The 13971-nt window shown below is 53.3% G+C and overlaps 4 protein-coding genes across 4 annotated transcripts; 2 read left to right on the top strand and 2 right to left on the bottom strand.

Moving 5' to 3' along the window:
- Positions 1-611: 611 nt before the first annotated feature.
- On the top strand, positions 612-1848 carry KVR01_008001 (uncharacterized protein; the record flags this gene model as incomplete). The annotated part of the gene is made up of 2 exons (XM_044781471.1): positions 612-1173; positions 1238-1848. The coding sequence occupies 2 exons, from the start codon at positions 612-614 to the stop codon at positions 1846-1848; spliced, it is 1173 nt and encodes a 390-aa protein (XP_044642979.1).
- Positions 1849-2224: 376 nt separating this feature from the next.
- On the bottom strand, positions 2225-4000 carry KVR01_007838 (uncharacterized protein; the record flags this gene model as incomplete). The annotated part of the gene is made up of 1 exon (XM_044785295.1): positions 2225-4000. Exon 1 carries the CDS (start codon positions 3764-3766, stop codon positions 2225-2227), a length of 1542 nt encoding a protein of 513 aa, XP_044642816.1. The 5' UTR covers positions 3767-4000.
- A 5726-nt stretch (positions 4001-9726) lies between these two features.
- KVR01_008068 (uncharacterized protein) lies at positions 9727-10116 on the top strand (the record flags this gene model as incomplete). Its single annotated transcript, XM_044794363.1, has 1 exon — positions 9727-10116. One exon carries the CDS (start codon positions 9727-9729, stop codon positions 10114-10116), a length of 390 nt encoding a protein of 129 aa, XP_044643046.1.
- A 2415-nt stretch (positions 10117-12531) lies between these two features.
- On the bottom strand, positions 12532-13522 carry KVR01_008372 (uncharacterized protein; the record flags this gene model as incomplete). Its single annotated transcript, XM_044794641.1, has 1 exon — positions 12532-13522. The coding sequence occupies one exon, from the start codon at positions 13520-13522 to the stop codon at positions 12569-12571; it is 954 nt and encodes a 317-aa protein (XP_044643350.1). The 3' UTR covers positions 12532-12568.
- Positions 13523-13971: the final 449 nt, after the last annotated feature.

Below are 13971 nucleotides of genomic sequence, written 5' to 3'. Positions count from 1 at the left end.
TCGCGACACTATGATGTTGCAATCACGGATTCAATTATCAGTGTCTAGTCGATCAATCGAGTAACTCAATCGTATACCAAGACGGAGTGGGCACCCTACTTTAAACTCTTGGCCTAAGCCTCTACGTGTATTAATAGTAAAGATACCCACATAGTAACAATAGTGGACACCGAGACCTTGATACACACACGCCCCCAGCCCATTCCCCCCACTTGAATCTGCAAGAGCCTGTTTGGGCCATTTCTCCGAGATCCCACGACGACAGCGTTGGGTCTTACTCATATGTTAGTGTTAGACGCTGCCAAGTAGCTTCTGGTCCTTTTTGATGCGGCCGCCCCTGTTGAAGATGGGGATAGTGTCGTTCCAGCCATTCCAACAGGATCGGCCGGACAAGACCCTCCTCCAGCTCACATAACCTCTCCTTCTGTCACGTTGTGCAATCTGCATATACATGCAGGCTTTCCATGCCGTCCTCAGCCTCCCCTGTTCTATCTGTGGCCGTCTCGAGTAGCAAGTCATTTTAGACCCCATTATCATCTCTGCCCGTCAAGATTGGGGCTGTCGGTTTCCTGTGCAAGCCTGTGCCGATCATCGTCAGCAGCATCATCATCATGGACCCAAGCACAATCCCTCTTACCTCTGGAAATCATGCTCTCTCTGATCGAGCCGTGGCGCTCATGGCGATATCATGGCTCTTTACGAGCTTTGCTATCGTCACCATGACCTTCCGCCTGTACCTGCGACAGAAGTTCTTCCCGTCCATCGCCTCGGATGACTGGCTCATGCTCCTGGCCCTGGCATTCCACGTCGTCTTCCAGGTGTTCTTAACCATGTGTTGTGTGGCCGGCCTCGGGCGCCCGTTGGAGACGATGGGCATCCAAGACCTGATCGACATGACGAAGTGGGCATGGTTTACGACACCCGGCAGCATCCTCGCGAGCACCATCGCCCGAATTTCCATTGCCATGGTCTTCTACCAAGTCTTCAATGGTCGGCAGTGGTTCAGGTGGCTTATGATATCGTACACCAGCTTCTTGGTCGTCGTCGGAATGCTCAACTTCATCTTCGTGTGGGTTCAGGCCAAGCCTGTGCAGGCGCTCTGGGACTTCCGCGTCCCGGCCACATACCGCATGGAGCAGCTCCCGCAAAAGGTTGTCACCTGTATCTTGACGAGTAAGTGTTCCTGTCAAACGCGCGATCAATGATTAGTTATTCGTGGCTAACGTTTTGTATCCAGTCACCTACACCCTCTCTGATATCATATACACCGTCTTTCCTATCATATTCATCTCCAAGCTCAACATGAACCGGGCAAGGAAACTCCAGCTCTGCCTTCTCATGGCCGGCTCCATCATCACCACCGCCGTTGCCATCGGCCGGACCACGCTGGTCTTCCTATCTCTGTTCCAGAAGACAGACGTGAGCGCCGCCATGGACTCAGACCGAACCTTCATCTACTTTGGCGTGGGGTCCCTCCTGGCGTCTATCGAGCAGTGCCTCCTGGTCGTGATCGGCAGCATACCCAAGCTCCAGGTAGCCAAGAAGCTCAGCTTCCCCAAGATCCACTCGTCCCTCAACACACTGCTCAACAAACTCCGCTACGGAAGCACCGCCGCGTCCACGTCGGCCTCCCAGCCGAAACCGACCTGGGACGACTCAAATCTTGAGCACAAGTCGGGCTCCAAGGGGGCCTACTCCAGCCACCCTGACTTCATCCCCATCGTGCAGAACAGTCATATCAGCTTCAGCAAGTCTTCGCACGAGATGCAGGAGCATGGTATCCAAGTCACAGAAGGGTATTCGGTCACATACAATCACACGCCGCAACAGCCCAGATCACCAGTATGATAGATACTATACCTATGGATCTGGAACAACCGATTCTTAGAGAACTCAACCAAATGGACTCTCTTCAAAGGGCAATCTACTGCCAACTCAATTCAATCATGTACGATTATATCGAGGTCTCCTGATTAGCTGTTTATTTAAATAGCAAGCCATATTTACTCTATCTATCCTTGACTAGGCCGATACAATGTGTTATTTCCTCGGCCTTGCGGCATGTTGAACGTACTCGTGGCACTCATCCCCCTTCCATGACCATGAGACCAGGATGTCTACATGCTGCATACTGTAGCTTGCATGTCGCGAGCCAAGTGTGCAAGATCTGGGATGGCTACTGGTTTGGTCCATTCCGCCATTGTACATCAAAAGAGTGTATCGCCTACTCGTCGAAGATAACTTCAGCAAAACGCCTTGCAACCTCATCTTCATCCCAGTCATCCACAAGGATCTTTTCTTTTGACTCGTTCATCTTCTTTTCCACGAATGGCTCCATACCCGCCTTCTCTTTCTCAGACAGCAGATCTATTCTAGACCTCCAGTATTCCTCCTTGGCAACGTCTTTCGGCCTCTCTCCAAAGAATCGTTCATCCAGGAACTTCCAGTAGATGGAATCGAAAGCCCAACCTTTCCGCAGGCCATAGTTCAGCCAGAAGCGGCCGGTCTCCCAGCTCTGCCGCATGTACATCGACCAGGGCTGGCTGATATGGTGGGCCTCGAGATCAAGGCCCTTCTCCACCGTTTCGACAGCTTTCAGCCAAACAGTCAAAGTCCTGGCGAACCTCTCACCAAACCTCTCCAGCCCCAGAACCCACACCTCGGGCTGATCAATAAGCAGCCACCAGGGCGGGTCGAGGCAGAACTGCGCGGGTGCCGCATACGTGAACTCCCAGTCGATGACCCCCGTGACGTTATCGTCGCCATCGACCAGTATGTTCCCGGTCTGGAAGTCGTCGCACCACAGCGGGAACGCGGCCGGGCCGGACCCCGCGGGCGCAGGACACAGCGGCGTGCTGCTGCTGCCCGGTCGTTGGTCAGCCCTCATCCTCCTCGACTGCTCGGACCAGGCATCCTCCTCAAAGCCAAAGGTGGAAAGCTTGCCCTGTGCGGCGAGGCGGCGGATGATGTGGCGCGCGACATACTTGTTGCGGCAGTCGTCCGCCGAGGTGACAAAGTCGTTCCGCTGGAGGAGGAGCGGGGCCCAGAGCATGTCGCAGCAGGCGACATACCACGCGTCGGTGGTCTGGTATGTCTTGTTCTTGGCGGGGAGCGCACATTGGGGGATGTTTGCGATCGAGAGCATGGCCTGCATGTTCGTGGTCATCGGCCGACTCCGGATCTCGAACGAGCCCTCGGCTGTCTCCGTTAAGGAGCCGATGCGCGCGAATCGATGGCGCAGCAGCTGCAACATGAAGGGTGCCACCTGGCTGAATACCTTTAGGAGGCGTTCTTCGGGTATCTTGATGTCCAGCATGTACGGATCGTCCCGGTTGTCCGGGTCACGAGGCCCCGTGAAAGCCTCAGATAAAGTCCACTTATTCTGAATCCTATCCATGACCAAGAAAGGGCCCACATCAGGATTTTCAGATTGAGAGCCATGGTACAAGATAGTTGGGGTACGGATGGTGGTGTTTTGTCGGATAAATCGCAGGGCGCCCACCTCCGCGGCGTACCTCTCATCTGGCAGTTGGGTGACATGTGGGATGGGTATCCTGACGAACAAATTAAGAGAATCGTCCTTCATTCGAAGGGGATATACTACGTTGAAGCTTCCCACACCACCGCCTCCCAGAACTTCGACATCCGTCTCTGGCACCCCGGCCTTCTTCGCGACGGCGGATGCGAGCTTGTCCAAGGTGGACACGTACCGGAGCCACGAGAAGGTCGTATCCCAATGGTCGTCGAGTCTATCCCATGCAAGCATGTCAAAGGACTGTCTGTCCCTCTCAAACTCATCGTCGCTGGCGTCGTCAATGTGGCCATGGACTGCAACGTTTGCAGCAGACACATGTCCAATTTGGCCTAAATAGGAGGCACTGTAAAGCAGCGAAAGGACTGGCCGACTCCGGGTGCTGAGGAATATAATGTCTGTGAATGATAGCCACGACAGAATTGATACTCGCCGATAAATATCCAGGCTTTCTCTAAAATGGTGAGGATCAGGTCAATTTGTTGTTCAGTAGAAGTTCAAAGTGTCACGGGCAATATCGCTTGACCGCATTTGTCGGAAATTCGAATGCGGTGAGGAGGGGGTGCCCACTTTTCACCAACCAAGCAGGCTGCCATTTACCAGCTGCAGTGAGTGGTCTTCCCGTGGATTCATTTCTGGTTCCTATTTCTGATTTCTATGCACACAAAATGTCTGTGACGCCTTCAAGCTTCTTTTTCACATAAGAAATAACATGATGCCAATAATATTGCAGAGAAAATATAACATGTCCGTGGGCAAGTGGACTCGGCCTCGTGACGCACAGACGACAGCAAAACAAACTGGTGCAAAAATAGATGTCCTCGCGGTCTGTCGCATGGTAATTACGAGCCTCGAGGATCGTGCGCTACCAATCGCCTTCAATGCATCCTCATAGATCAAGCCTCGGCCCGAACATGAGAATTGTTCTATTGCCAAGAACAGAAGACGCCCTTGTGGTGATAACTAGGAGTCCGAGTCTTTCCGCAGGACTCGGACGGAGCAGAACTTGGGTTCGAATGTTGGCAGTTAGACAAGACTCGGAGAGCACTGGATCTTCATCCCCGGTGGATGAGGTTGGGCCCACACACTATAATCGCAGCAGAACTAGCTAAGCAACACATTCGACCTTCGAAATTATAGAAAAGTCTCGGTTTTTTTGGTTGTTTCTTTTTCGTAAACATCATCCTGAAACCACGTATTCTGGAAATTGACGAGCATGGCCCACTGCAAGCGAGGTCCGTACCAGACGAAGGGCAGGTAATACGCAAACGGATTGTAGCAACAGCAAGGGCAGATGGGTATCAGCATAGCATGGATTACAAGCGAGAGACCATTGTTAAAACATCATGTTCAACATCGAATCTATAAATTTGCGGTGGAAACTTCTCGTTTATAATAACTATAGATACATGCCATTGAACTAATGGTTGTTTGTAAAAGTGAAGAGTCGGGTTTGTAGATGATAACTAGAAAATATAATGAATGTTCAAGTTCATGAATCTGTCGTAGCAATGCTCAACCGGTGGTTTGGCCACAATTTGGCCACACTGTCAAGACGAATATAACTAATACAGCCGACCACCGCATATAGAAGTGGAAGGGAAACCAAGGGATCGCTGGTACACTAGATTCTGGCAAGGGCGAATTGTGGTTTCCAGGCCTCCACCACCAACCGTGGGGGCTGGACTACACACATAAAGTGAAGCTTAAGGGCCGACAGACACGGCTGCATACAAGTAGTTTATCCAGAACTAGTCACAGCTCAAAATGAGATGGATACGCACTGACAAGCAAGGCGGCTTTCATAAACTCAAATACAGGGGTTCCGAAAGAAGCAGAAACGCAGTACAATATCGTGAGGAGATCCACGCCCCTCCCTCTACATTGCCATCCCACCGATCCAAGCCCAAGTCCAAACTCACAAGTTCAACATCACCGCATCCGACGAGCTCAAGATGAGGTAACTACTTAAGTTGACAGATTGTCACGCAGAGACCGCGGGTGGGGCCGCAGTGCAGCCAGTCCCAAGTAACGCATGTTCAAAAAGAAAACACGTAATAAATATAAACCCCTTCGTATTCGCAAGAGGACTCGGAGGGGCGAAACAGGAAAAAAAGAAAACACGATCGAGGCCCGTCCACACGTGGCAGGCAGGGTTCCCCCGGCCCAGCCCAGCCCATCCTGCAGCCGCGGCGGATCCCGAGGTCGTGCGCTTCCTTTGTCCTCGACTCCTCGCTTGCTTGCTCGCTCGCTCGCTCGCGCGGAGCTGTCCCGCAAGGCCGCAGGGTGTTAGGGCAGGCACACACACACACACACACACACACACACACACACACTGGTTGTTCTAGTTTACTAGTACTCCGTACATAGGCCACCCCGGCCCGACGGCAGCGCTCCTCCCTTTGTTCCCCCTTTGTTGATGATGAAGGGCAACTTAGACGGATACTGCAACCTCGGAAAAAACAACTTGAAGTTTCTTTTTTGGGGGGCGCGCGCGCAGCACCCACGCCTGGCTGGGATTAGTCAAACAGGGAGAAAAAAAAAAAAAAGAAGAAAAAAAAAAGACACACGACGCAATTGCCGAGTCTGCAGCAGGCGGTGCAGATAGATCATCTCAAGTGCTATCTATCTACCTGAACCCTGGGGGTTCTGGTCACGGTCTGTGTGTGAGTGGGGGTTGCTGTTGTTCAGTGTTGAATCTACAGCTGCAGGGAGCTGCACATGCAGACATGTGGCGACGCATGATGGATGATCGGCGGCGAGACAGGATGTCCTACACGGGCTGACGGGCTCTGTCAAGGGGAGTCGCAAGGCAAGGTCCGGGCCCCTTGGGGGCGGCAGTCTCAGGAGAGTCAGATGTATGTGTGTGTGTGTGTGTGTGTGGTCAACACTCTTTGGTCCTGCCGCAGTGCATACTTCGGATCCGGGGATGATGGGTGCAAGCGTGGATAGGTAGTTAATTAGCTGACACACGCGGCACGGGTTGTCCAGCTCAGAACCACGGGTCCGAGGATCTAGAACGAGAAGGACCCCTAGTTTGGTTGTGCCGCCGCCCCGGCTGAGATGGGCAACCTTGGGATATGCCATTGTCTTTGTGATGGCGAAACAACCGACCCGTGGGCTAGGAACGATCCGACGGCGCGAGTTGCACGAGGACGGCATGGACGGCCATGGACCCTGTTGGTTTTCCTGGGCAGGGTTTCCAGGCCGGGTTGTTGATTTTTTTGGCTTGTGTGCCAGTCAACTCGCTCATGTCCTCTCGTGCCCGGTAGTAATAATTATAACGAGTGAGCATCGAACTTGACCCGACAAGCAGCCGAGCGATTTGGTTTTGATCCTCACTCTGGTCGCTGGGACAAGCCAGAGCACATTAGACGACACGTGGAGCCCACACTGCCCTGCCCTGCTATTTTCGTTAAGCTCTCGGGCAACCAGGTGATGCCTCGGCTTCCCGCTCGATCTGTTTTGAGTGGTCTGTGTGCCGCCGGTTGGGCATGAGATGGGGATGGGATGAAATGGGATGACTCGCCGTGGCGGGCGGGGTTGACAATAAATCATGTTTGCATGTTTGCCACGAAGGGGATCATGGCGCAGAATGAATGGTATAACGGATTTTACACTCCCCTAATTAAATATTAACTCACTCTCTCTTAGAGAGGACTAATATACCCCACCACCACCCTACCTAACTATAACCTTAAATACCAAGCCTTTTAGGTACTTAAAGGTACCTTAACTACTTTTTTTTAAAGAGTTTAAAAGAGACCCCTTTAATAAAAGTTTAAAAATAAAGCTCTTATAATTAATATTAAAGTTAATAATTAAGGTTAAAGTTAATAATTAAAGTTTAAGTTAGTAGTTAAGGTTTTAAAATATAAAAAGAAGAGGAAGAAGGTATTAATAAATATTTTTAAGGATGTTAAAATTGAAGTTAGACTGACCTTTCCTTTTTGGGAAGAGTGAGTCGATATTTAAGCAGGGGAGTGCAAAATTAGTCATATCGCAGAATGAATGGGGGAGGTTGAGAGGCCGTCGGCCACACTGCCATCCCTCTGCCATGCCTGCCTGCCAGTGCGACTCGAGACTCGCATGCGTGAGTGCGTGAGTGAGAGGCGGCTCGGGTGTTTCGACCTCAATGCTGCTGCTGCCGTGATGATTTATCTGTGACTACACATGTGCAGTCGCATGGCCTGCCCCCCCCTTCTCCTTCGAGTTCTAGGCCGTCCCGCCCCGTCGGAACAGCAAGCAGCACAGCCAGAGACAGACAGACATTGACTGGCACAGACTCCAAAGAGGGTGATGCGACAACAGAGCCCCACGGCGCACACACACACACACACCAGCTATGCCACAGTAGTCTAGCATCTACATAGTAGCTCGGCTCCTTGGCGCGAACTCGATGGTGCACATGTGGGTTTTGTGGCGCTGGTCTGGCGCTGGTCTAGCCCTGGGTCTCCATCCGGGGCAAGGCAGGGAGGGTTCGGTGATTTGAGCCGTCTCTGATACGAACTCGAACGGTCGGCCGATGGTTGTTGCTGGGGCTTGAAAGGCAATTGACAATTGAACAGTCGGCTTGACTGAGTGAGTGCACTGCCACGTTTCGGCTCGAGGGGGTTGCACTTGCCGTCTCTGGCTCTTGCTCTGGCTCTGGTCCCGTCCCGTCCCTCTTTCCCTTTCCTCTGCCCTCTCCTCTTGGCCCCCACTCTTTCTTTCTATTTCCATGCATGCATCCCCTTACTGACTCTGACTCTGCATTGCTGCTCCCTTGGTTGGCTGATTGATTGATTGATTGATTGATTGACTGGTCGATTGACTGTACTGTCATGGTGACACGACACGCCTGGCTGATTGAATGATTACCAGTGCTGCCCCCCTTCCACCTCGCTCCAGTTCCCCCTTCCCCAGTCCCTTCCTCATTCAGCAAAGACGCGTGCTCGACGACAGGGGGCCTGCATGTGGGGCGGCCGCTAAGGGCTGCAGCTGCCCTCTCCCGGGCCTAGCTCCAACCCAAACTGGGAAGGGCCCGGGACGGGGAGCCAACGTGGACAGGGAGGCGGCAGGGATCAGCCGAGTCGCCAATGGACTACCAGGGACTGGCCTGGCCCATTGGGTGCCAGGGATAAGATTATCGCCCTTGCTGTCCCTCCTCGTTGGTCCGTCTTTTGCTCAAGTCTGAGTCTGGTGGATTCGTGATCGACCGGCCACTCGATGCTATGCTTTGGTGGTGCTTCTGCCGGTTTGGCTTCTGTTTTGATCAGCACATCACAGGTCGGAGTGGTGGGGTCGCAGTCGCACCGCTCTTGGGTCTTTCATGCATGGCCAAAACGAGATCAACCTGGAATTGTGGACATGCTCATGTACGGCAACAATACCGTGTCAACCAGACTGCCAGACAGAAATCGGCAGTCAACCAAGGCAGCCACGAGGTACGGAGTTACATGCTACTACACTACAAGGCCTGGCCATTGCAACCCGCCTCCACTCGGCTAGTCAATTGCAAAACCCGCCAATCTCCTTCTGGCCTAGCCCCCTCCCCGCAGTACGTACCTGGGCACGGTAGCGCGAGAATTCCCTCCTTCATCAACCCAACCCCAACCTCGTCCATCCAGTTTCTTGCCCTCCTCTTATTGATTGCCTGACCACCTGCTATCTTACATATTTCTTTCCCTCCCTTGCCCATACCCACCCCCCAGCCATTCTTTTATCTTTCCTCTTCTCCCTCTCGCTGCCCTTCATCACCCGTACCTAGAACTGCCATCCATAGAAATACAAAGCGCCTGGGCTTTCCTCTCCTTTTTGCCGCCAACACGCGCAATTTACGAGATTACACGGAGCTTAATCCTGGATTGATTCCACTCCGAGGCCACGCCCCACCTGCTCCGTACGACGACGGATATAGTTTGACCGGCCAACCGACCAGTCAGTCAAGTCAAGTGTCAGTCAGGGTAGTCATTTAGCTACCAACCCAACAATCAAACTCACGTCCTACGAAAAGGAAAAGAAAAGGACGAACGAGCAACGACTTCCTCCACGACGCAACGAAACTCTACCATCCAACAGCCAGGCTGACCATCCCGAGCTCACCTTACCTACCATATAATCACGCGACATTAGCCGTCACCACCCAACAACCTCTTCCGACCTCACACGTCTTTATTTAGCCCCAGAAACCAAACCCCTCCACATCCACAACCATGGGCCAAGGACTCTTCGAACGAATCCAGTCCAAGATCGACCTCTGGCGACTGGAGCAGCGCTACACCCGCCGCCGCAACAGGCGCTCGACCTTTGTGTCCAACGCCATCTACGTCGACGGCGAGTACATCTACCAGACCCCCAACGCCACGGGGTCCTCCAACAACTCGTCGCAGTTCGACAGCAGCGCCAGCCCCTCGCCCACGCATGCCCAGACCTTCCACAGCCAGTCCGAGACGACGACGGCACCAAAGGAGCAGCGCAAGAAGCTCAACCGCTTCAGCTCCATGCCTGGCTTCGGGTCGCTGGGCAGGCGGGATGGCGCAGCTCAGCAGCAGCAGCAGGCGGACTGGAGGACGCAGAGGGCCAGCTTTGATGGTGCGAGGTAGATCCGATGGGCGCAAGCACGCACGCTCGCACGCGAGAAGCACGGATGCTCGCTCGCCCGCCCGCCCAACCCGCATGACGCGATCCCACGCCTGCGACGTACGCCCTCCTACCTATTTGTCTGTCCTGCGCCGGTAATTTCACGGTGCAAAGTCATGTCGTGTCGTGTGCCCGCTCACAACCACGACGAAGCGACGAGGCCCCTCATTTCCCAATCTCGGTTGTGGATGGATGACGGGTTCGGGGCCCCATTCATTGTGGAGTGGAGTTTCTTGCTGTCTGCAACCAACACCACACACAAGCAAAAAAAAAGGGCAGACCAGGCCGGATAACGTTGCCGATCGCATCGCATGCCGAGGCATATCTACACACACACCACGGGATCTCGCTTCGGTCTCAGCTCGGCGGCTTGGCTTGGTGGTTCTCGCCGCCGATCCTCATAGCCGGCTCCCGAGGCCCGTCCTACCACTACTGCTACCATCAGCCGAGCCAACGCAACACAATGCACGCCTCCGTCCGACCTTTCTCTCTCTCCCATCCGCGGACGACATATCTTCGCATTTTCTCACGACGACAAACTGGATCTCATCCATATCTTTTCTTGGTATCCTTATCGAACTAGAAACCCGACGGCGGCGTCCTGGGATCTCGTCATGCCGGCGCTCGGTGAACATTGGACACAGGCCACGGTGATCCAGGCCTGGGGTGTTCTTTTTACTACTACTACTACTGCTTTTTGTAATCTTTTTTGTCGGGTTGGGTTGTCTTGCCCCCTTGCTGGCCCTTGCCCTGGATGGTTATGCGCCGGCATCTGTTCGCTGACGATCTAGCTATGCTATGTGCTGACTGCATGTGATGTATATATACTTTTTTATATTACACGAGATGGTGGGGGACAAGCGTTTTCGGGGACGGAAAAGTACCTACGGACGGGCGTGGTGTGGGGGGGGGGATAAAAAATACCAAGTTCGTTTAGAAGCTAGCAAGCATGAATATGGAAGCCTCCGCGGCCACTTATTCATTCCACCGGCCTGCCTTGCCTGCCTGCCCTAGTTGTGGTTCCCAGCCCAGCCCTGCCAGTCCTGTGACGTGTTGCGGCTGCCTGTCTATCTATCTGCTCGATGGCCAACTGTGCCATTGGTGTGTGTACCTTCGTACCTACCTACCTACCTACCTACCTACCTACTTAAGTACCTAAGTACCTACCATGCACGCACCGGACGCGCACCGCTCGGCCGGGCCGCGGATAGACTCGCGGCGGGTCCACTAGGGTACTACTTCCGGTGGCCGCCGGCCGAGCGAGTGATCGGTGATCGGCCCGGGCGCACGTCGGGTCCTATTTGGGCTGGTTGGTTGGTTGGTTGGTTGACGTGGTTCGAACCTGTGTGGGTAGGAAAACGATAACCCTCATCTGGCATCCCACGGGGAAGCGGGGGCGCTTGCGTGCCGTGTCGTGTGCCGTGATCCTGCTGGGCTGGGAGGGAAGGCGAAGCTGCTAGAGGCGGCACTGCGAGGTAGGGTATGTGTGTAGGTAGGCTAGGTACCTACCTATGTACCTATGTATGTATATATGTACCTGCTTAGGTAGGGCCCGGGGTGGCACACACCCATACAGACAAACACAAATCGCCCTTCTGGCCGGCCCGGCCCAGGCCGGCTGGCTGCAGGTTGTGCACGTTATGTGTGTGTGTGTTTGTATGCCCCGGCCCGTCGGGTCGACTCGCCCACCACATCCTGGGGACAGAGCTATTGCCAGCAGAAGCAGCACGCAGGAACCAGGAAGCAGTGGCGACAGGCACGGGTGATGTAGTAGTATCCATCTGCCCCGGCCGGGGTGTTTGGGCAGGAGAGGAGCAATGCGCCTCGTCTCGTGGCTTGGGTGGGCGGTTTCCGCTCTCAACGGGCTTTCAAGTTTGCCTTCTATGTTCGTGGTGCCACAGTGTATGTTTTGCATTTTCGATCTTGTATTGTTTCGTTCTGACTGGTAGTTACAGTACCTTTCATACCTATATGTAGTGGTGAGCGCCTGAAGGATCTAGTTTTTTTTTTTTTTTTTTTTTCCACTTTCTTTTCCTTGGGACATGTATATAATCATGATAATAATGGTAAGAATACGACACTAGTAGGTGGAAGCCTTCAACAGGAGATACAGTGCTGATGGTAGTGCAAGAAGACTCTGCGGGCACGTGATGACAGGGAGGTGGGTGGGTACTTAGTAGCGAATGGGATCTCGGCACATTATATGAAAGTACTGACGCATCAGTGTTGAGGCGTAAAAGCTTGCTAATTTTTACACCGTCAAAGTGGTTTCGTTTTTAATCACCATTTTACACCGTCAAGTCTTCTGGTCCTGTGGGCCGGCCTGTAAATCAAAATGTTTGGGGGGGATATCAACAAACAACGCTCATTATAAATTCTATGCATCACCTCTGATAGCTTCATTGATATCAGCTCTTAGACGATCTCGCCACCATGCTCGTTTTTCCACGTGCCAGCCCCATGGTGCGTCACCAGCGGAGGCTGAATTGGCTGCTCAGCACTGTAGTGATTTGACCCCGCGGCGAAGGAGTACCCAGGTAGGATCAGCACGTCGCCCACCATTTTCGGGTGCAGCAGGTTTTTTATGCTGTCTTTATCTACAGGTGCTTGTGTGTTTCGTTCGAGGCTCTCCAGGATGCTCTTGGTGAAGATGCGCGGGCCCGTAGTATCCACCACGTCGCCCACAGTGATTGGTGTCAGTTGCCCTACCGACTCGAGGTTTAGTTGCTTTGTTTTGTCGTCCAGCAGCTGGATTATGTTTTCGATCAGGGCCCAGATGTGGGGAGAGGCGGGCTTCGACAGGATCGTCCAGGTCGCAAACTCTCGGACAATGTTCTCCCCCCAACCGACGTCGAATTCCCATCCCACCACAAGGCTCGCGTTTGCCTGATACTCGGCGGGGATCCAGCTGTCTATTGGCACGTGGCAGGTGACGTCCAGGTCGTTGTAGACTCCTCCTTCCACGAATAGCAGCAGATAGCGCAGAATGTCGGCCTTGAGTATCGGGACTGTGAGGTTGAGATATGCTTCGGCGACTTCGTGGTGGTCGGAAAAATGTTCTGCGACCCAAGCATCGCTGAGTTCGTCCGTCATAAACTTGTGTTCATACTCGGGGTTCTGTTGTATGCAGCTGTCGGCCCATGCCTGCACTTGTGCAGTCAACCCGCGGGGACCTAGTTTGTACCAGATCTTTTTGGGTATGCTCTGAGGGATCAGACGTGCATGTTGAGCCGTGGGAATCGTTGCGAAAACGATGTAAATGTACACAATCGAGAAAAAGACGAGCGCGGTGATGAAAGCGTTTCGTCTTGAAAAACTCGTGCGGCCAAATATGTGGGACAAATCCAAACCGCCTTTGGACAGATCCATGATCGAAGGAAAGTGACACCCAACTGGTGCTGAAGGAGTACCTAAGTAACAGGTAGGGATGGGAGATGTGTATTTACCCTAGGGTAGGTAGGCGCATAGAACTGAGATGATAAATGAGGGATGCGGCCCCGATCTCATCGGTATTGCGAACCTCGACGAGGAAAAGTGCAATTTGAATGCGGCAATCGATGGGCAGGGACACTTTCCCCAACGGCTTGCTGTGGCGGGTCAAAGAACTGGTTGTTGGTGGAGAACAACAGGGACGGCAAAGCAAACGCCTGTAGATTTTAGATCACAGAGAAGGACGTCGTTGGTTACCGTTGCGGTGGAAAAGGACTCAAAAGGAGTACTGAAATGAATCATGCCCATGCTCCACTCAGAACTGTCTCCACCTTGGCGGCTCTTCTCACTCCCTGGTTGGACACTGTCTTGGAAAAACGAGAGTTGCC

This window comes from Diaporthe batatas (genome assembly GCF_019321695.1).
Source record: "Diaporthe batatas strain CRI 302-4 chromosome Unknown Contig00009, whole genome shotgun sequence".
Classification (NCBI taxonomy): Eukaryota; Fungi; Ascomycota; class Sordariomycetes; order Diaporthales; family Diaporthaceae; genus Diaporthe; species Diaporthe batatas.
Note: the sequence above shows the minus strand (reverse complement) of the source record. Positions and strands in the feature narration are given on the sequence as shown.